General features: G+C 40.4%; 2 protein-coding genes across 2 annotated transcripts; both read left to right on the top strand.

The window, feature by feature from the left end:
- Nucleotides 1-6,082: 6,082 nt before the first annotated feature.
- LOC125766374 (uncharacterized) lies at nt 6,083-12,558 on the top strand. The gene is made up of 9 exons (XM_049432248.1): nt 6,083-6,898; nt 6,982-7,177; nt 7,256-7,802; nt 7,883-8,002; nt 9,225-9,629; nt 11,366-11,564; nt 11,697-11,924; nt 12,030-12,257; nt 12,364-12,558. The coding sequence occupies exons 1-9, from the start codon at nt 6,805-6,807 to the stop codon at nt 12,513-12,515; spliced, it is 2,169 nt and encodes a 722-aa protein (XP_049288205.1). The 5' UTR covers nt 6,083-6,804; the 3' UTR covers nt 12,516-12,558.
- Nucleotides 12,559-15,598: 3,040 nt separating this feature from the next.
- Nucleotides 15,599-19,126, top strand: LOC125766325 (uncharacterized). Its single transcript, XM_049432169.1, has 4 exons — nt 15,599-15,986; nt 16,819-17,618; nt 17,689-18,036; nt 18,135-19,126. Exons 1-4 carry the CDS (start codon nt 15,760-15,762, stop codon nt 18,743-18,745), a joined length of 1,986 nt encoding a protein of 661 aa, XP_049288126.1. The 5' UTR covers nt 15,599-15,759; the 3' UTR covers nt 18,746-19,126.
- The last annotated feature ends 1,906 nt before the right edge of the window (nt 19,127-21,032 follow it).

Raw genomic sequence — 21,032 nt, 5'->3', positions numbered from 1 at the left:
CATTTCCATGCGGGTCTGAACACTTACCCTTTTCCTTTTTAATTAAAAACATGAACACGACATTTTACTATACACAGCAAATTCAATGCAAACACACACACACGTATAAATGCACCAATACAACCCATCAAGACATCACCACCTGACACAGCTACTAACGATCAACACCTTGCCTCAGCTCAAATTGCTAATCAACCGAAACTGATTGACATATCGTGACCTTTTTTGCATGACAGCAAACATGATTGTATCGTACAATGCGGCCAGGTTGTTTCTTATGAATAAAAAATAATGTCGATTTACCAGTCTACATACTGTATATTGTTAGTGGGATGTCGAGCAAAGAAAAAGACAGCAAGTTTTGAAAACCATGTGACGAGGTTAAAGCCATTACGGGAATGTAAGCTAAACATGATAATATACATGAAATAATTAATGTTTAATTTCTATCCCAAAACATGTTTATTAAATGCATGGTTGTAGTATTATATTTTCCAAAAAATTTTTCATTAAAACACCCAGCAATAGTTAAAAATGGGGAACCCAAATCTGAATACGATCGCCTTACTTCTTCTGGCTACTGAAAAAAAACGAAAGTCATTACAGATTGCAGAACACGATAAATAATACAAATTTCTTCAATACGCTTTAGCCTTCACGCAACCTGCCACATTATTTAGCAGATGTTATTTGACGTCCGGGCACGGGGTAAAGTCAGAAGTCTATGCATTAACCTTTCGCACAAACAACTGTTGCCCTAAACGGTGAAAGCAACCCGTACAAATGTCTTAGCCACTCGTCATAACCCATTCCGAGCTGGTTCACCCCCATGGTTACGATTCACAAACGGTAAGCTGATGTAATTTGCCTAATTGGCTCTCAGCAGTAGTGGTACCGCAGGATGTTTTAGATCAATTTGCCATTCGTCGTGTGCAGGGGTCTGGTGAAACCGAAGGGTAGCAGTGTGTTTGTAGAGCAATTTAACGACTTACACCTTCGGGTTATGGGCAGAAAAATCAACGTCCTACGCAACCGACGCTATGGTCTTTTGAGGATACGTAATCAACGGTCGGAATCCAGCATAGATTTCAGTACCAATCCTAGGGTACCAGCCCAGACTAAAGGGATCGAGTAGGATTACACCGACATGAATATAGTTTTCCTGGAGAACAAATATTTGCATTTCACCGAGGGAAACTGTTTACTTTGGACGTGCGTTTCACAAGAAATGTACGCAAAAGAGAGGGCAGAAATTATCATACGCATCGTTCCAGCTTCTGCAGGAAAATGTCTCAGAGCTCTTTTAGCATTTGAAACAGATTTTGCTGTTAGAATTTTAAAGTGTCTTTGTGATGTGGAACTTTCATATGAAAAGGACAAAATAGTGTGAAAAGCACATCGAGGGGACTATTTTTTTTTTCAAATTTATAAAGAGAAATATGGACAATATTGGTTCACTATTGCTGATTGCATGAGGACCGAATGAATGCTTCTTATCAGCTACGCGCTGTAAACCCATAACGAATTACAAATTTTGCAAACGTTTTCCAGACAACATGCTGCTATTTTTCAAACATTCCCTACAACACGGTTGTTTGGTGGGTACGTTATTGCCCCTCAGAAAGCAATAAATCGCTACGATGAACAATTTTGCTTCATGATTGTCACGATTAAAATCGTTACTTACATTAGATGATGAGGAAAAAAAAGCATGGCAATAGTGTCACATTTTCTGTTCTAACAAGCATTTGCACTAACGATGCCAGGGATGAGCAACCTTTTGTCTTAAAGCTTTTTTTCGAATAAAGTATGATCGTTCATTTAAACTAATTTATTATTGTTTGACGTTTGCTAATCTCTAAGCGTGACTGAATATAAAATTCTGTATTTTCAAGTGCACCGATTTGCATTTCATTCGTTCTAAGCGCAAGGACTTCATGAAATACTAAAATATGAATGTTAAATATGTTATATAAATTCAATGTTTGTAATGGTATAGCTATTGATTCATGGCTTGGAATTATCGATCGGAATTGTTTTTGATTGCACACTGATACTTCCGGTAGTCCTGTACGGGTACGAGTCCTGGACTATGCTAACGGAGGACGCCAATGCACTTGCTTATTTTCGAACGATGGGTGCTAAGAACTATCTTTGGCGGTATATGCGAACAGGGTGTGTGGAGAAGGAAAATGAACCCCGAGCGGGCTGAGCTGTTTTACGTTGCCACGTTGTTTTACGGTTGTCAAGAGCCTGAAGGATACGATGGCTGGGGTATATGATAACATGGCACATGGCTCGTCAGCTGGATCAGGTGGAGTCCAACTTGTCGGAGATCGGATGCAGCAACTGCAACCTTAGACCGAGTTTCCTGGAAAATGATTGAAACGGAATCCTGAGCAGCCCAAGAAGAAGAAGAATCCTTTTGAATAATATACATAATTCATCATATACTTTTCTGAAAGCGTAATTTTCATAAAGGTTTAATTATTTGTTTTACATTGTACAATTGAATTGATTTGCTCAGATTGACTGTTAAAATGGCCGTTTGTTTTTAGTATACTGTAGATTATTTCATAAGTTTAAGAATTTCGTATAGGTGATAGTAAATCAATAAATGTGAATTTTATCCTAGTTTAAAGCTCCAATTATTATATACAATACGACCTGATAAATTTCTTATAGAAAAAAATAAATAATGTATGTTATAGGAATAAAACTTAAAATTTTTCTAGAGATTGATGAGTTGATTACAATGTATTCTGGTACATCACAACCAAATAGTTTATTTATTTACTTATTTATTTATTATTACACATATCTGCCATTAGGCTTAAGAATGACCCTATCCTATTTCAACCTTAAACTAATACAAAGAATAACAATGAAAATTGACAAAGCTAATGTAAGCTCAAAGCGGCAGTGAAGGAAAAAGAAAAAGCAAGAGACAAGGATAACATTAAGTTATTGAAGTCAAATTTGAAGAAATGTTTCCGTTATCGTAAAGGTAGTAGAAAAAATAACAAAAACTAATTTGAATTAAAAACACCAAAAACTATTTCGGATTTTTTTTTTTGGAATCACTCATCAAGAGGTTGTTCTACACTGGATCAACTTTCGTCCAACCAGACGTGTTTCATCAAGAAGAGGGTAAAACGGAGCGAATTACAACGAATCTTAGAAAGTGCATAAAACAAATCATAATTCTACCCCGAGGGCGGGAGTTCTTTTCCACTCGCTCAACGATGTCAATTTGTAAAACACTTCATCGTACATTATCCATCTGTGCGGCCACGACCGTACACTCAACTTATCCTTCGACCCTTCGACGATGCCTCCTTACGTATAAATGTACAACAGTCGGTCACAGATTTTAATCGAATCAGGCCCCGGAACTAATTTACACAGAACTTCACCTCTTACACACGATTGCCGGGGAAGGGATCTTTCCCTTCTTCTGGGGTGTCTGCGAGTGGTGGAAAGAATCACCACAAACATCATTCCTTAATCTTGTAACAAGCGGGAAACTAACTAGGGGAAATACACTTTTTACTATCCAACCCGATTCCCAAAGGAGAGCAGAACAAAAAAAAACAACCAAATTCTGATTTCCATCCTGTCTCACCAACAAGCGCGCACACACACACACACACCCAACTAATCAAATACACAAAGCTTCATTTCGATGCACAAAGGAAAAATGGTAAATCCACCGCCTGCTGTTTTTACCGTAACCACTTTTGGGATTTACTTTGCAAGCGGGGTTGACACTCACCCAAGCAACCACATGGCTACGATGGCACGAACCGAAAAGAAAACTGAAGAAAATTTGCGGAAACGAAAGAAAATAGCATGTGTTAATTGCGTATGCCACACGGCGGTTTTGGCGTCGCGTATCTGTTTGTTGAAATATTTAGCGTGCGGCTTCAAACTTCAGCGTAAACGATAATGCATTCGGTAAACATGCCTTCGCACCATGATTATCCTTCGAGAGTTTAACACGCGCTTCTTTTTTTGTGCCCAAAACTCCTCTCCAAACCAAAGAGCGGATGGTTTGCCGTAAACTTCTCTCCAAAACGCACTGGGATGATTGTCATTTCAAAATGGGGTTGCTGGTAGGGGTTAGCTATATAGAACCACTTACGCTAGAACTTGGTAATGAATTCCTTCGAAAAATTGGAAATATCCACCAGTATATCCGGCTGTACGGTGTGATGATATTACTGCACGATGTATTCGAATCTCTTTGAAGCGTACCAAGGGCACGTGGTTAGAATTTTTGTCTAAGATGTGTAAAATTCAAATTCATATCAAGTCCTTTTTTGGCACACGATAACCAAGCACGAAGGAAGAAAGCAACAGAACGGAGGGGAAAAAATATAACACACGTTCCGGAAGCGATAGACAAGAAGGAGCGATAGAATCGTCTCTTTTTGCGGCCTTTTTTGCACAACGGTCCGCACATGCCGGTGTGTGCCGAGCAAACAAATCATCGAACAGCGGAACCGGATGGAATGAGACCCCGTTGAAGGTGAATAGACTGATCTTTCTAGAACGTGGAATGGAAATATTGTCCTGCTGAGGTGTGAGAATGGAGAAGAAAAAAACATTTCTTGAAAAGAATGTACAAACACCGAAAACTACCCTACAGCATGATTGTATGCTTTTGCGTGAACGCGTTATTTCTGTTTTCTTTTTCTTACAAACATAAAAATTCATGATTCTTGCGCAAAGGGAAAAGGCAACTGGAAAAAGCAAAGAAACACGCTAATGTTCTAAAAAACGAAAGAATGAAAAAGAATACCAATTCCTGGCCATGTTTTAGGTCACAACTTAAAACTTTTCAACGCATCTACCCCGTTCGTGGTCGTTGAAGAAATTAATTAAAGAACCATGTACCATGTTTGTCGACTACTGCTGCTGCTGCTTGCTACACTGATATGGTTCAGCGTCTTTTGGACAGAACCTACAGCAACATATGTGCTGTTAGTACCGATAGGGCGCGATAGTGGAACGAAACAAATCTGCTTTGTTTTTCTTTTATTGTTGTTCGTTCCTCTTCTTTTGCTTTATACATGTGTAGGTCTTATTCTGCACCACCAGGAGACAACAGATTAGGTAAAGATGTTGTAATTTGGAAGTTTTCTGTTCGAACGAAATCTTCACGCTCGCATCGCAAAGGCTTCAACGTCACGGTAGAGTGCGGTGTGTTATTTATTGATTTTACACTTAATTCTTTGACACAGCTGTCGTTATAAAAGTCGTATGCAATGTTAAACTGTAATACAACACGCCTGAAGTATTTAATTTTTTATCACATATTTCAAACTTAAATTTAATTATGTGGGCCTTAAAATGTTGTGATAGGATAATAATTTATTTTTGAGAAGTTAAGGAAGTCCTGAACTTTCCTAGTTGATTTGACACACCAAGATTTGAAGATCAAATCACATTAAAATGACACTAAAAATAATTTAAAAAAATTGTCTAAAAAGAGGTAAAATAAATTGGAGCAGTTATAAACTCATTTGAAATCAATAAAATTTGCTAGAAAAAAGGGTTTAGGAAAAAACAGTTTTTCCAAGCTATAAAACACTTAAAAATACGGTGGTAGTGAATTTTTTTTCATAAGGAACGCCCTGGCCATATTGCGTGTGGTAGTGAAATTTATATTCATCAAATCCGCATCTCGTTTGATTCGAACTTTCGCTTTTTTTACCTCAAAATGGACCTAGCTAGAATCTTGATACGGCCAGGCTGTTCTAACCGAGCAAAAAAAAACCTAGCTAGAAGCAGTTTTGTTGTACGGATTGCACAAAATTTTTACTCTTCCATAAAATAAATTATGTACTGAATAAATTCTCATTAACGTATAAAAATCAGTAAAAAGATGACAAAACACAACAAGAAATGTAAAAAACTTACATAAAATAAAATTTAATTTGTAAATGCTAGTTCAGCAAATGTTTAACATTTCCATACCCAAAACTCACTTTATCACAACTCACAACTCACTCACATTTTTATGTATTTATGTTTGATGAACCTTTGAAGTGATTTTATACTGACTCTATCGTGTTAAAGAATTACTATAACCAAACCACTAGTCAAGCCCAAATGCCGTAAAATGTCAGGTATGCCCTTTTCTACCATGTTATTGGTGTACTACTGATAATTGCTAACTGTACAACTTTCTTACTAAAAATGCTTTTTTGTTTAATTTCATTTTGCCTAATTATTTTTAACCTTTTTTACAATAAAACTACAAACAGATACGCTCCAGACGATTCTTTTTTATACCATTTTATAGTATGCATGTTGTTCTTCGGAATAATTAACAAATTTAATCAACTCTCAGTCTGTTACTAACGACGTCACTTCCATGTCTGGAACATGGCAAATCTTCCCAATTAAAAGCTTGTCCCATGAATGGTTTTTCTTTTCCTTCTTTCTGGTACCACATTTTTCACATTCTTCCCTTTTGAAATTTCTTCTTATCACCGTGTACCAGAGCCTCAAATCAATGCTCATTAAGGAAGCAAACGTAGCCGGTTGAGCTCTTAATAAATCACACACACACACACACCGCAATCCCCACGCGTGATGCTGGGTCAGTTCCGAGTTCCAATCACGATGCTGTGTCGTAGTGATGTAACAGCCCATGGTTGAGGGTACAATTGATTAAACGTGTAATCCCGACAAGGAAGATGATAACGGCTGCTAAAATTTCGACAACCATTGCGCCCGAAATTTACCGCCAAGCGTACCGGTGGTCAGTACGTGTGGACTGCTTGCTGTGAAAGGATGGAGCACAAATGTAGCTACTTCCCCATCTGGTTGCTAGTCGTGGCCGTGTGCGTGGTGTTTCTGGTTCGACATACAACCTACCCGAATGCGGGTGAGTGTAACCTGTTGCGAGCTAGTGGTTACTAGAATAGAATTAGCATTCCAGGGTGTGTGTTTTTCTGTTGTCTGTGATAGTTCTTCCTTCCATCGGCAAGTTTATGGCGGGTCCGCGACTTTTGCATACGGTTAGATTAGCAAAGGACCGACCGATTCCCTTACGTCTTGCGGAGTTTCATGATGGTGCCGGGTGTGATCGTGTCTGTACGGAGCAGGAAGCACCCCGGGTGTGCTATTTCCGTTGGTTCGCGGAACAATATGCCGCGATGGGATCGTAAGTATCGTTCTCGTTTACTTCAGCACAAGAGTTTGTCTTACATGGTACATGGCACATCGTGTTCCACCTCGACAGGGCGTGTGGTGACTGTCGTTGGGGTAACCGGAGCCACTGCTTTCACCCACAGTGCATCACGGCGGACGGTATGGAGCGTGGCGTGTTGGCACTTAACCGACGCATTCCCGGACCCTCCATACACGTCTGCCGGAACGATCTGGTCGTGGTGGATGTGATTAATCACATGGAGGGGCTTGAAACTACGATTCACTGGCACGGTGCACACCAGTACGATACGCCCTGGATGGATGGGGTGCCAATGATAACACAGTGTCCAATCCCGCACGGCACTGGCTTTCGGTACGCGTTTAATGCTTCCGAACCGGGCACCCAGTTCTACCACTCACACGCGGGCCATCAAAAAGCAAACGGACACTACGGATTGTTCGTGGTTCGATCGCCTAACGACATCAATCGGCAGCTGTACGATTACGATCAAAGCGAACATCACATCGTGATTTCGGACTGGACGCTCGATCTGGTGGAGAAATTTGTGCCAGGACTGCAGAGCAGTACGGTGCGGATGGACTCGATACTTATAAATGGGCGCGGGCGCCATTTCGATGTAAGCAAAAAGAGACTGCAAGTGCAAGTGTAACAGTGCAACTGGCGTGATCTCATTTGAATATCTCATTTATTCTGCAGGAAGAGGAACAAGAACTGCAAGTGCAAGCACCATTAACAGTGTATCGGGTGAAGAAAGGTTTTCGCTATCGTTTTCGATTGATTAGCAGTGGCAGTCAATTTTGTCCCTTCCAGCTACAGGTAAGTAGTGTGAAAATAGTTTACAAAATCGAGGAAATTAGTGGAAATTACATAATTTTACGAACAAAAAATACCTATATTTAAAAAAAGTTATAAACCATTCCAACAAATATTACGAAATTACCAAAAATTTGTTGTCGGTAGAAAATTGAACTTAGCGCAAAAAAATGAACTGATATTGATTTTCATTAACATAAAACCTGCATCTAATTTAATTTGAACCCTGCTTCTTGGAAGCTTTAGAATTAATCTTAGCTAGAAGCAAACATATTGTGCTTGATGCACCAAGTCTGTACTTTCCCATAGCTATTATTTGTGCCGAATTAAGTATCCACAAATGAATAATTCAAACTTTGGTCGAAAAACCAGACGTCAATATGAGCTGATAATATTTTCTTTATAGATTTAAAAAAAACTACAAGTGAGAAAAAAACTTTACAAAAACAGCTCGTTGGACTGGAGAAAGAACGTGTTTTTGCACACTTTCAATACAGTATATTAGAAATTTTATTATATTTCGATCAAAACAAAACATTTGTTTTTTGCAGCTTAACACTAGAAGTACCAAGCGTTTTAAGCGGTTTTCGTTCGTGGTTAATTTTTGAACAATTTCAAAGAGCTTTAGTATATTTTATTGTTTATTGGAGATCGTACGATAGAATATGTATGTAAAATTCATCTTTCAACTACCTTAGCATTGTTTAACCTCAAAAAATATTGTGACGAAAATGAAGCGTTGCACTCAAAATGACGGTCAATCTAATGTTAAGAACGACCAGACAGTATCTATACTTATTTTTACCATGAAGCCGAATAGCCAGTTCTTCAGTGCATTTAATCACACACAACCCCGCCCCTAAACCCCCTAAACAGATTATAAGATGACCGGAAAAATTTCAATAATACTCTATAAATGGTGTGAAAATAGCCTACAAAATTCCAAACAAAAAATTAGTTTAAAAAAATGTTAAATGATTTTCAAGCAATTAAGTGAATGATATAAATATTCAACCACAACTAAAAACATGTTTTATAAATTAGCATTGAGTAATTTAAAGTATACTTTTACGAACAACTCATTCTAATGCTTTTGCTGTTCCTTTCATTTTCCTTTGCACGCGCCACTTCATTATCGGTAGTCGCAACGCACTATATGAATAGCGTTCTTTTTCCATTGATTTTACTCCCATTGATAAATGCTAACAACTTCCGAACATTTCAGATTGAAAACCATCGAATGCAGCTAATTGCCACGGATGGAGGCGCCGTGAAGCCCACCATGATCGATACGCTCATCTCCACCTCGGGCGAACGGTACGACTTTGTCCTGTCGGCAAATCAGAAATCAGGTACGGCTGCATCATTCCCGTTCCCGTTCCCGTTCCCGTGCTCGCACGAATCATTAACTTTTAACCATATTCCACCAACCTTCTCCATTCTCCACCGTCCGCTCTTTGTAGGTAACTACTGGGTGCGAGTCCGTGCCATCGGCTTTTGTAACGTCGAGCGAAGGGAAGAGTTTGCCGTCCTGTCGTACATCGATGAAGCGGACAGCGTGTCGGTAGAGGAACTAGCCTACCCGAAGCACACGCCACCTACCTGGGACAAACGATTCCCTACGGGGACGGTAAGTGAACGTCTAATCGTCACCCACGCTCGCCACCCGAATAGCTTCCAGCGAATTGGCAGACGTGGAACGTGTCAACGTATCTGTTGGACCGTGTAGCACCCACAGCATCTACGTTCTAGCCCACGATGAAAAGGACTATTCGCAAAGTAAACGAAACGATCTAGCTGGTTAACATATACCCGGGGAATAGCTGTTACGTCTTCTTCCACGGCTAACCGAAACAAACGACGTTCATTACGCGTTTATTTTGTTTTGCTTTTTTTTGGCCCATCTAATGCTTTTCTTTTTTTTCTCCTGTTTCATCGTTTAATCATTATCGCCCACTTATCTCCTTGGCCAAACGTTTAGTGGACTGGTCGCATTACTTTTCCTGGGTTTTTATTTTTTGCTCTCCGCTGGATCGTTTCTCTTTCTTTTTTTTTCCATTTCTAACGCGATCGGTAAATAGCTTCATTTATTTGAATAAACAACTTCATTTAGCTCTTACTCTGTAGGTGTATAATTTAGTGCAGTGAAAAATGTGCGCATTATCTTCGGGAAAAAAGCTGTTTCGTGCTTTGTAACGAGATGGCGCTTGCTTGTATATTACGTTCAAAGAACTGATGTGTTTAGTGGCTCAATTGAATTTCTTCAAAACATACATTACTGTACTTTCCCTCTTTTTTCTATTTGTGACTTTTTTTCCTTTTTATTGCTTTCTTATTGTTATTGGAGCATTTTGTTTACCTGTTCTTAGTTATTCATAGTTGGCTAACTTTCTGCGAAACCACGAGATAAAGCCAACTTTACAACAATGCAACTTTAATTAATCAATTTTTACTAGTTTTTTTTTGGTCAATTTTTTGTTTTTTTTCTAAATCTTCTTCTTCTTCTCTCTGCGAGGCGCTTGGGGGGTACAATAGAGAAATCCAGCTTCCTGGGCCTTCCCCTATTACTCCACCGTATTGGGCTCACGCTCCAAAGCCTCAAAGTTTTCCCGGACAGGCAACACAGGCCATATGTCCCTTTTTCTAAGTCACTTCATGGTTTGTGTGAATGTACTTTAATGTAATGTTCTATATGTCTTTCAATATTTATAAAGACCGGCCATATTGATTACAATTATCGGAGATTTAAACTACAACACACATCACATTGGTTAACACTTTTCTTCTCAGATCCGTCGAGGTCGAGTTTTATTATTATAATATTCGATTTTTTTTTAATATATTCGACCGTTTTCAAACGAATAAAACCTGAAATAAACCTGAAAAATACTAAAAGAGCTTAGCTACAACACATCGTTAAATCAACCAATAATTTTCATACTAAAGAACCATAATATTTAGGACGATATTACCTAGGAGTGGTTACGTACTTATTGCTCTGAGCTTCCCCAAAAATTTCCCAATTTTATACAAATGTGAACGTATCGGACCTTGCTAGGCTATCAGCCGAGAAGCCCATTCATTAGCAAAAGTCCCCCCTACGGATAAATGTCGAACCACTCGACATGCTCCGTTTCGAGTGGCCAAACACTACGTAACAGCTTACGAAGAAAAGCTTTCCTTCATCCAGCCGCATTACCTGTTTGTAACACATCAAGTTTAATAACACCACAAACAAAACAAAAAAACACGAGTGTGGCAAAAATAGTCATTACTAATAACGATCCACTTGCCCGGCACGGCACGGCATTGAGCAAAGCGTGATGTAACACTGGTGACTGCTTCCGTTCCGTTCCGTCACGCCAGGTACTCAACAATCCAAACGCCACGTGCTACGTACCGGACGATGGCGATCTGTGTGTGGCCGATCTGGAATCGCACGAAGTCCACCGGGACGATGCACTGATCGATGCGGCCCCGGACAAAACGTTCCGCATCCTGTTCAACACGTTCACCGCCGATCCGGCCATTCTGTTCTCCGACCAAGGTTACGTCCGGTACATGAGTAAGTGTTGCGCCCGCTCAGTGACACCGAAATAGCGACACGCCGGAACAGCGTGTCGTAACGTTGGTTTTGTCCATTTTGGTTACAATTTTTGCTCTGTTTGTGTGTGTGTTTGCGTGTGTATTTTCCCAGCCGTCGTACTCACGCTCAACAACATTGGCGTCACGAACAACATCAGCATGGTGTTCCCGGACTTTCCGCTGCTCACGCAACCGGAACTGATTGGCGGCGACGGGATGTTCTGCAACAACACGCACCGGCCCGAGCGCTGCAAACCGCACCACGCCTGCTTCTGTCTGCACCGGCTGAAGGTGGCCCTCAATGACGTGGTCGAGATGTCGCTGATCGACGACGCGGAAGGTACCGATATTGGGGCTTCTAGCACGCTACTCCTACTACTATTGTGCGCCAACCGTACCGTCTCTAATCTGACCATTTCTCTTGCTTTGCTGCTCCATTGAATAGTCGTCCGCGATCTGTACCATCCGTTTCATCTGCACGGTCACCGTTTCATCGTAACCGGGATGGGTCAACTGCCACAGTTCCGGACGCAGAGTGAAAAGGTGGACTTTGTCGAGCGGAGTCACCGGCATGCCCGCACGATGCCCAGTGACCATAACCCACCTTACAAGGATACCGTATCGGTACCATCGCGTGGCTACACTCGCATCCGCTTCCGGGCGGACAATCCAGGTAAATGGCAGGGCACGGGATGGGGAACGTTTGTTCGTACCATTTTAATTTTACACCCATCATCTACATTTTTTTCTGTTTGTTTGCTTCCTCTCTGTCTCGTCAGGATTTTGGCTGGTACACTGTCACTTCGAGTGGCATCTCGGTATCGGGATGAGCTTTGTGCTGCAAGTGGGCGAGGTAGAGCAGATGAAAAAGCCCCCGAGGGACTTTCCACGATGTGGCAGTTACAAACCGGACATCTACTCACAGCACTAGAGGGACGTGTGTGTGCGTTAATAATGGTTGTTTTTTTTGTTGTTGTACGAAGGAAGAAGCCCAACCTTCATGGAAATCGCAGCCATACGATCAGATTGTCATGCGTGGTGCTCAACCTACAAGCTACCCATGGATGCGTATGCTTCAGTGAACAGCTTAATACAAATAGCAAATCTAAAATCATGCGACCAAGCGTACAGATTGGTCATGTGGTTGTAATTTTTATGGTTTTTTTTCGTGTAATTTATGGAATGGTAGTTGATAGCAGTGTGACAAAGTGAAATGTATTATTATATTAGTGATGTAAGAATAGATTAATTGCTTAACGTTATCTTACCTCAAATAGTCAAAACTTTTTATAGTAATCAATAATGCTGATTTTAGGATATGTGAAGTTTTCAATTAAACTGTTAATTTTCATACTGCGAGCAGTAAGCTTTAATAAAAATAAAATAAACAATTTTTCAATAGAATGTATGTAATATTTGAAGCTTTTCAATAAAATCTATTGGTATTAGGATAATTTTCCAATTTCATTTGCATCTACATAAAGTCTACCCTATAAAATTAAATCCAATTAATGGAAAATTAATTATTCATCCAAATTTTGATACATTTACAAGGGTTTTAATATTCTGCCGATCCACTTATCATACTTTTTTATTCCTTGATTTGTACAGCCATTTACCTGAGATTGGTGTGAACTCTATACGCAATATTTCAATTATTGCGAGGTTGCCAACTAATTGTTCTGAATGTCGTTTTTCAGTGGAAAATATTCTGTGTCCAATTGAAGATTTTTTCTGAACTCTACTTTACATCGTATGCAATTATTTGAGAGAGAGAAAAAAAGCGATCGATTCACCATCAGTCGACGAACATTTATTTATTCACTATAACAAAAGTAACGAGAAAATCCACCGGAAAATTTTAGGAAATGATACTTGACGTTATAGAGATACTCAACATGCCCAATAAATCAATTTACCATAATTTAATTTTATTTTTATTTTTTGTTTTGTTTGGAATTTTTCATCATGATAATGTACCATTCTATTCTAAAATAAATGGAACGATTTGATTTTGTCCTGAATTCAAGATGGATTCGTTTATCGCTGGAATGTTTATGATTTTATGACGAATTTATACGTATTTCAGTTTTTCTAGTTTTTGTTTATCCGGTCCAGTTTGATCAGAAAAACTAATCATTAAAATTTTCAGCTTCTAACAATAATAAATAAATTCTTCGATGCTGAGCCCGGATACCACGCCGGAAAGTATGCCACATTTGTTATCATTCTTCAGCAATCTAAAGCAGAATTTAGATAATCTAAATATCTGACTGATTCACAAAAAATCATAATTAAATTATAAAACTGATATACTGATCCTACTGAACTGATCCTATACGAAATAAATTGTCAATATGAAACAGTTTTTCTGAGTCCAATCTACGGGCTCAACGATTTGGGTAAGTAAGTGGCAAAAGTGTAGAAACCGAAACCAAAAATTTGTCTATAAATTATTAAAATTGTACCTTATTAAAGGTACAAGATAGGTAAATTTGACGAATTTATGTAAGGTTAAAAATTCGATTTGCCGAAAAAACCCGACTGAATGTTGTCGACCATAAGAAGTCAAGAATTCTACTACTTCTTCGCTTCATTTGTCACTGTTGGTTTTATTCCTCTTTTTAATACTATTCTCTAAACTTAGTTCAACATTTCATACCTTTGTTCCGAACAACAAACCCTTACCCGATCTTCAAATTTAAATCAAAATTAAACAGAATTCCACTTTGCACAACGAATGAAGATTACTTAGCGACTAATCGTAACAACAAGCCTGGCACGTAAGTTATGCAAACAGCTCAACTGTATAAATGATACGAAAGATAAAGATACCTTCATTGGAAACACAAACAGCAGTGCACAACTAACGTCACACTGTCCCGCAGGGCGTTTACGATGCCTTTACAACCAAGGGGAACAACTTGTACTTCTGCATGCGAACCGCAAATCGCTAATACCTTTCGTCATCATTTCTGTGTCTCTGCATCCCATTTGGCGTACCTACTTAGCACCTGAGATTGCAATCGGGATGCGCTAGTTTTGCGTTCCCGCGAGGAAGAGCTGCCGACTCGAGGAATTGCGGTGGAAGATGGTGTCTGGTTCTGTGTGCGGTAGTGACGATGGGATTCTCAGGGTGGGAAAATGTGTGATGCTATTGCTGCACCGCTAAGACTGCCATATCACGATGTATCTTTCCAGGAATCGATCTCTTGGGAAGGTAGCGCTGGTAGTTACTAGCAGTAGGATTATATGTTTATCACACACAACCGAAGTACTTCGAAAGGGGTTTTGAAGATCTTTTAGACAAACTCTTAGCTGCACGTTGTTTGATCTTAGGAAATTACAACCAGGTTTACCTATTTCTTGCTAAAAATATTCTACAAGCGAGCTTGTCTATAGCAACAATGTTACATCGTTGTAAATGGATTTTGATCTTTGCTAAAAAAAAACATTACACTTCCTGGTATCGTTTTCCCCGAAACGGGGAAGGGAAATTGACAGGATTTCCTTATTAATTTCTAATCGCTTTGTTTTGACGCGATAACCTCTCGCCACATAATAATGATACAGTTTGTACTCTGTCCACTTGTTCTACCAATGCTACTGTACTGTACTATTTTACAACTTCCTCAACAAAGCTGCATTTCTATTTGAAGAGCATCATGATCCTGATATGCGCTTAAAACCGGTAGCTTTCAAGCTACTTCACCGATGGGTAGGGATGAAAATAAAAATTATTGCGACATAGAACTCCGATTTCGTGAAATGGACACCAGACCCGTGGGGGTCTGTGCTATAATCGGGCGTGGGATTTCCCTGCAACAAAACCAGCGAAAGCAGTAAAGTGAAGCCCTCACCCCCGCCCTTTTACGGTAGAAGGAGTGCAGGACGTCACAAATCTTATCTCGAAAGCACTAAAGCTGTAAGTAAAGCCTCACGGCTTATACTATGCACGGTCTCTCGAGAACCTCGTACGTACCAGTGTCGACGAGACATTCCGTTATAAATAATTTCTTCCCATTAACCGACAGGTCAGTGTTACAGTGAGTTCCCATCGCAGTGCATGGTCTCCCACTGTTCTGGGTTGCATCGTTTGAATATTTCGTATAAAAGCATCTTTCAAACATTTGTGTGTTTGTTCGGAATTGTAATTTAGAATCAGGATCAGTGCGATGATGATTCTGCGATCGGCAACGTTAGTGATTCTTACTGTGATAGTCGTGTGTGCCACGAGTGCAAGTGCTGCTCAGAGCTGGCTGCAAGCGTTACTTAAATCAACGAACGGTACGCTCGATGTACGCGCATTTCCGGGCGAACAATGTTTACGCCAGTGTGACGAAACACAGCCACGGATCTGCTACTTTTCCTGGACGATGGAACACTACCACGTGATGGGACCGTAAGTCTGAACATCATAAAATTTGCGTTGAATGATTTACATACGGTTGCAACTGACGTACCGTGCCGCTATAAAGCACAAATGTAACGGAATATGGCCGCTGTGTACTTAGTGATATAATCCATCATCCATCCAGACAGCTGAAAGATATTGCACCATAGAAACGTCGCGTGAAGTTCAATGCTAATAGACGCTGTTCGTTGCGTATGCCGTAAAAAACACAACACTGCTGTACATCGATGACTAACGAAAGTGTGCCATAAAATCGCCAACTACTGCATTTCCCAAAAACTTCCTCCACTTTTGTTTCAAGATTTTTAGTACGATGCACTTAGGCAGCTAATGAATCATGTAAACTATTTGAACAAAAAAAAATACAGCAAAAAGGCAAGACAGGTACTCCATCGATGACTATTAGATTGTTAGTATGCGCGTGCTAAAAGCTCTAACGCAAACAGTACGTGAAGTGCGTCGACCGTCAGAAGTGTTCCTTTTGTATCTCTAAAGCTTCATTTATATTTAGTATGCAACTCAGAAATGCGAATATCACGAGGATTTTGTAATGCCTAATTTGAGCCACCTAAAGTGTGTTAGGCACTTGTTGTGTCTTACAGACATTCCAACAAATCGCTAGATCTCCTGAAGTGCCTTTGTCATCAGCATGTGCCAGAATAGATTAACCTGCTAAGAGATGGATTTTAACTCTAAAGCTCAAAAGGAAATGATAAGCTAGGATAGTCACGCATACGAACCAGTTTGAATCTGAATTACTTAATCACACGTTATCGGATTAAAATTAATTTTCTATCTCATCCTTTGCTATCTCCTCCAGTGCTTGCCGTAATTGTGCTAAAGGTAATCATACCGACTGTTACCATCCTGCTTGCATAACAGCGGACGGTGTCGAACGGGGTGTGATGAGCCTGAACCGCAACATTCCCGGACCACCGATCAACGTTTGTCATAACGATCTGATCGTCGTTGATATGACGAATGCAATGGCAGGCACATCGGCGTCTATCCATTGGCATGGTCTTCATCAGCGTGCTACACCATACATGGACGGTGTGCCCTTCATTACGCAGTGTCCGATCGGGTTTGGAAATACCTTCCGGTACGCATTCCTAGCCACCGAACCTGGAACACAGTTTTATCATTCACACTCCGGTCACCACAAGGTGAACGGACACTACGGAGCACTGATTGTACGTGAGCCTCGAAAAGCCGACCCGAATGGTGATCTGTACCACTATGATACACCGGCACACGTGATAGTGGGTTCCGATTGGATGCATATCGATGGGGAGATGTTTATGCCGGGATTACCATCCGCTGGAGGTATTATGCCGATCAATCTTCTTATAAACGGTCGCGGTCAATTCTACGATCGCAAGAAGAACGAAACCACCGATGTCCCGCTGGAGGTGTATACAGTGCGCCGCGGAGCAAGGTTCCGATTCCGTTTCATCAATGCGGCTAGCCATGTTTGTCCACTGCAGCTACAGATCGAAGATCACATCATGGAAGTGATCGCTAGTGATTCGTTCCATCTGCAGCCCCGGAAAGTCGATACGTTGATCTCTACGTCTGGTGAACGATACGATTTCGTGTTGGAGGCAAATGGACCAAAAGGTATGATCATCTCTAGAGACTTACACCGAAGAATTGATTCTTAACAGGAATTCATATTTATTATTAACAGACACCTATTGGGTACGTTTGCGAGCTCTTGGGCCTTGTGCTGATCTAGAGCTGGAACAATTTGCCGTACTACGATACACCAGTGGACCGAAGGAAAATGATGCCTTCCCAAATACTTCACCTCCACCATACGAACAGCAATTTCCTAATGTTGCCACGGCTAACCACCCAAATGCGACATGCGGACGGCCAGAGTTTGGTGATTATTGTATTACCGACTTCCAAGCATACGACACAGACGAGAATGTCATCAACGGGACGCCAGATCATCAGCTTACGTTCGGTTTCGTTAACAGTCTCGTGACCTTTCAAAACATGTTCGAGACACATCCGTACGAGCACTTTATGAGTAAGTGTAGTATACCCTTTAAATGATTCCACTTGATTTGATCGTTTGTATTTGCATTTTCTAACTCTCTCTCTCTCTCTCTCTCTATTACTGAACAGATATCCATGGCTCGGTGATGCTTCAAGGTGCCATTAACAACCTTAGTTTATCGTACCCACCATTCCCACTACTTACCCAACCCGAGGAAATCGATGAGAGCATGTTCTGTGATGAAAACACCCGTCCAGCTCGGTGTGCCGATCGAAAGCTCTGCACTTGCACCCATCGTGTCAAGATCGAACTGGGCGATCTCGTTGAACTGTACATTCTCGATCTAACACCTTCCGTCAACGATCTTAACCATCCTTTCCACCTTCACGGTTACCAAATGTTTGTGATGGAACTGGGACAGGATCGACGGGTGCCAGTAACGTTCGAGATCGCACAACAAATTGCACGACAGCGCTTACTTCAGCGCAACACGGTCCTTCTTCCGCCACGGAAGGACACGGTCTCGATACCGAGCCGTGGATATGCACGCGTACGCTTCCGTGCAAACAATCCCGGCTTTTGGCTCATGCACTGCCACTACGAATGGCATACCGCCGTCGGTATGGCACTAGTACTGCAGGTAGGAGAAACAACCGATATGGTTAAGCCACCGGCAGGCTTCCCGAAGTGTAACAGCTACACACCCCCGGTAGATCAGCTGCTTCAGGAAGCTTTGTGAAAAGTCGTCGAATTTCAGTGTGGATTAGCGTTGTGATAGCATATACATACATAAAACACTATTTATTCTAGCTACTTGATATGGGCTCTGGATGAGTCCGCTTATCGATCGCTGCTCAGCTGCATTGATCTAGTGTAATAAATTATTTGAAGCATCCTCAAGCACCCTGTGCACACTTTCTTTCAACCTTTGTTTGAAGAGGTTGAGATTCCAAACATACACCACTAAAAAAACACGGTTAGAAAGTAGCTCGAATATTTATTTAGTGCAATGTGAGAGATGTACTAAGCAGGGAACTATGGGCAGTGATGTCTAGACTAATGGTATTGTTGTATAGGTAGAATTATATCTCAATAAACTAGTCATATTTTATCAGTAAAATTGAATAGAGTTTATGTTTTTTTTTACATCGCTCATTAACCTACTTACTTATTTAGTAGCCACTAGAAATACTTTCATGATATGGATCTCAAGTACCTCAAAATCTCTTATTATGAAGCACTGCCATTTACAAGTCGGCAATACTCTTATGCTTTCTGAAAAGCCATCTTAAATTGGAAACTTTATTATTATTGGAAGGTAAACATTCGGTTACACTTTCATGACGTCACCAAATATCCTGAAGGTTCCATATCATAGACATTTTCAAAGATGAATTCAGCTTACTAAACTTTATTACTTAACAAGCTGTTCTGCTGAACCATTTATTTATGCCTTTCTTTATCTACTTATCCAGATTCATCTTTTATGAACCTTACATTTTGTATTGCTGAATTTAATATTTAGCTGTAATTCCATGATTATCTGTACTTTGTTCTTCCAACGAATGATTTTTATTCGGCTCTCTTTAATGGCAAGTTTGCAGTAAAATTGATCAATTTCACCTTCTAAGGAACACATTAATCCCACTTCGTCAGGAATTTTGATTGGTTGTGGTCAGAATCATTGAATCAAGGCGGAAAATTACATTGAATTACCATTCCCAAGTTACATATTTGCTATTTATTTCCGAGAATATTATCTAAAAATATCTTTACTCTATGTTATACGAACACAGAACTATTGACGTAGAAAAAATGTTGAGGGCGAATTTATCTTAAAACAAGTTGTTTTAAAAATTTGCCCTCTCTTTAAAACTTTCTATTAGTATTAGTGTCTTAGTATTTTGTGAAAAATAGCTTTTTATATCTACCTACCTTGTGTTATTATCTCAATTTAATTTCGATTCCGGAGTTTGTGTTTGAACAGCACAAAAATCGTTTTATTTCTTGAGAAAATTACCAGATGTGCTGCTTCAATTTGTGAGGAATAATTCCTAAGCTCATACCTATGATATAATGCTTTTACTAACAAGAGACTCACTCACATCGAAAGTAAGCGCACTGAATTATTTACCATAGACAGTTTTTTTAATAGCTGTTCAAGTACACCCCAGATGCAATTTCCACATCCCGAGTTCTTTGTTGTCTCGACACGGTACACGTTTAGAGATTACATCTCAAAACTCTATTCTTATCCAAACAAAATCACGGCGCGTTCAAACCCCCGGTCTCCAGAAGCACTTATTGAGACACCATCACTCCTGCCGTTAGGCTAATAATGGTACTTGACTATCGAACCTTTGGCCCGCGTCTGTCTGGTTCCTCTCGTGCAAACAGTCCTTTGACCCTTTAACACTCCCGGCATCAACACAAACCGCCAGTAAGAGTCAACGATCTGTGAAGCCCGGATACGATTATCGTTTATGCTGATACGGTAAGCAATCAGGACTCGCATTCAAACGAGCCTGCTGGCAACAAGATAAAGAAGCGAGAGGAGAGAATAAGAGAGAGAAAAAAACCACCCACCGGAAGCAAACTCATTCCTGCAGATACACTGCACCGTGTATCTCTGTTAAAACGGAAGTTACCCTCACCTCAGGGAACCCTCGACAAAATTTAGCAGAAGTGGGAGTAGGGACGCTGTTCGGATAAGTGCTCCTACAATGAGCACTCAAATGGATCGAGACGAAGTGACAGAATCGGAGGGAAAGAAGGGAACCAAAACTTGGCAAGCATTTCTTCATCCTGGTTGCACCAAACGTTCCCCGGAGCAGAAACAGACACTCGAGTGACACAGACCCCATGCACACACACATACATTATCAGGGGTAGGAAAATTCGTGTAGCAGAGAAAGGTTTTAAATTTCAATTACATTGCACACTCGGTTGCTTCATCAGCACTCACTACAAACGCGAGATTGTTACGATAGCGATGTACTTCCTGAGGACGTAAAGGCGCACGTCAC

This window comes from Anopheles funestus, chromosome 2RL, assembly GCF_943734845.2.
Source record: "Anopheles funestus chromosome 2RL, idAnoFuneDA-416_04, whole genome shotgun sequence".
Taxonomy (NCBI): domain Eukaryota; kingdom Metazoa; phylum Arthropoda; class Insecta; order Diptera; family Culicidae; genus Anopheles; species Anopheles funestus.
The sequence above is the reverse complement of the archived record's forward strand: the minus strand, read 5'-3'. Positions and strand labels throughout refer to the sequence as shown.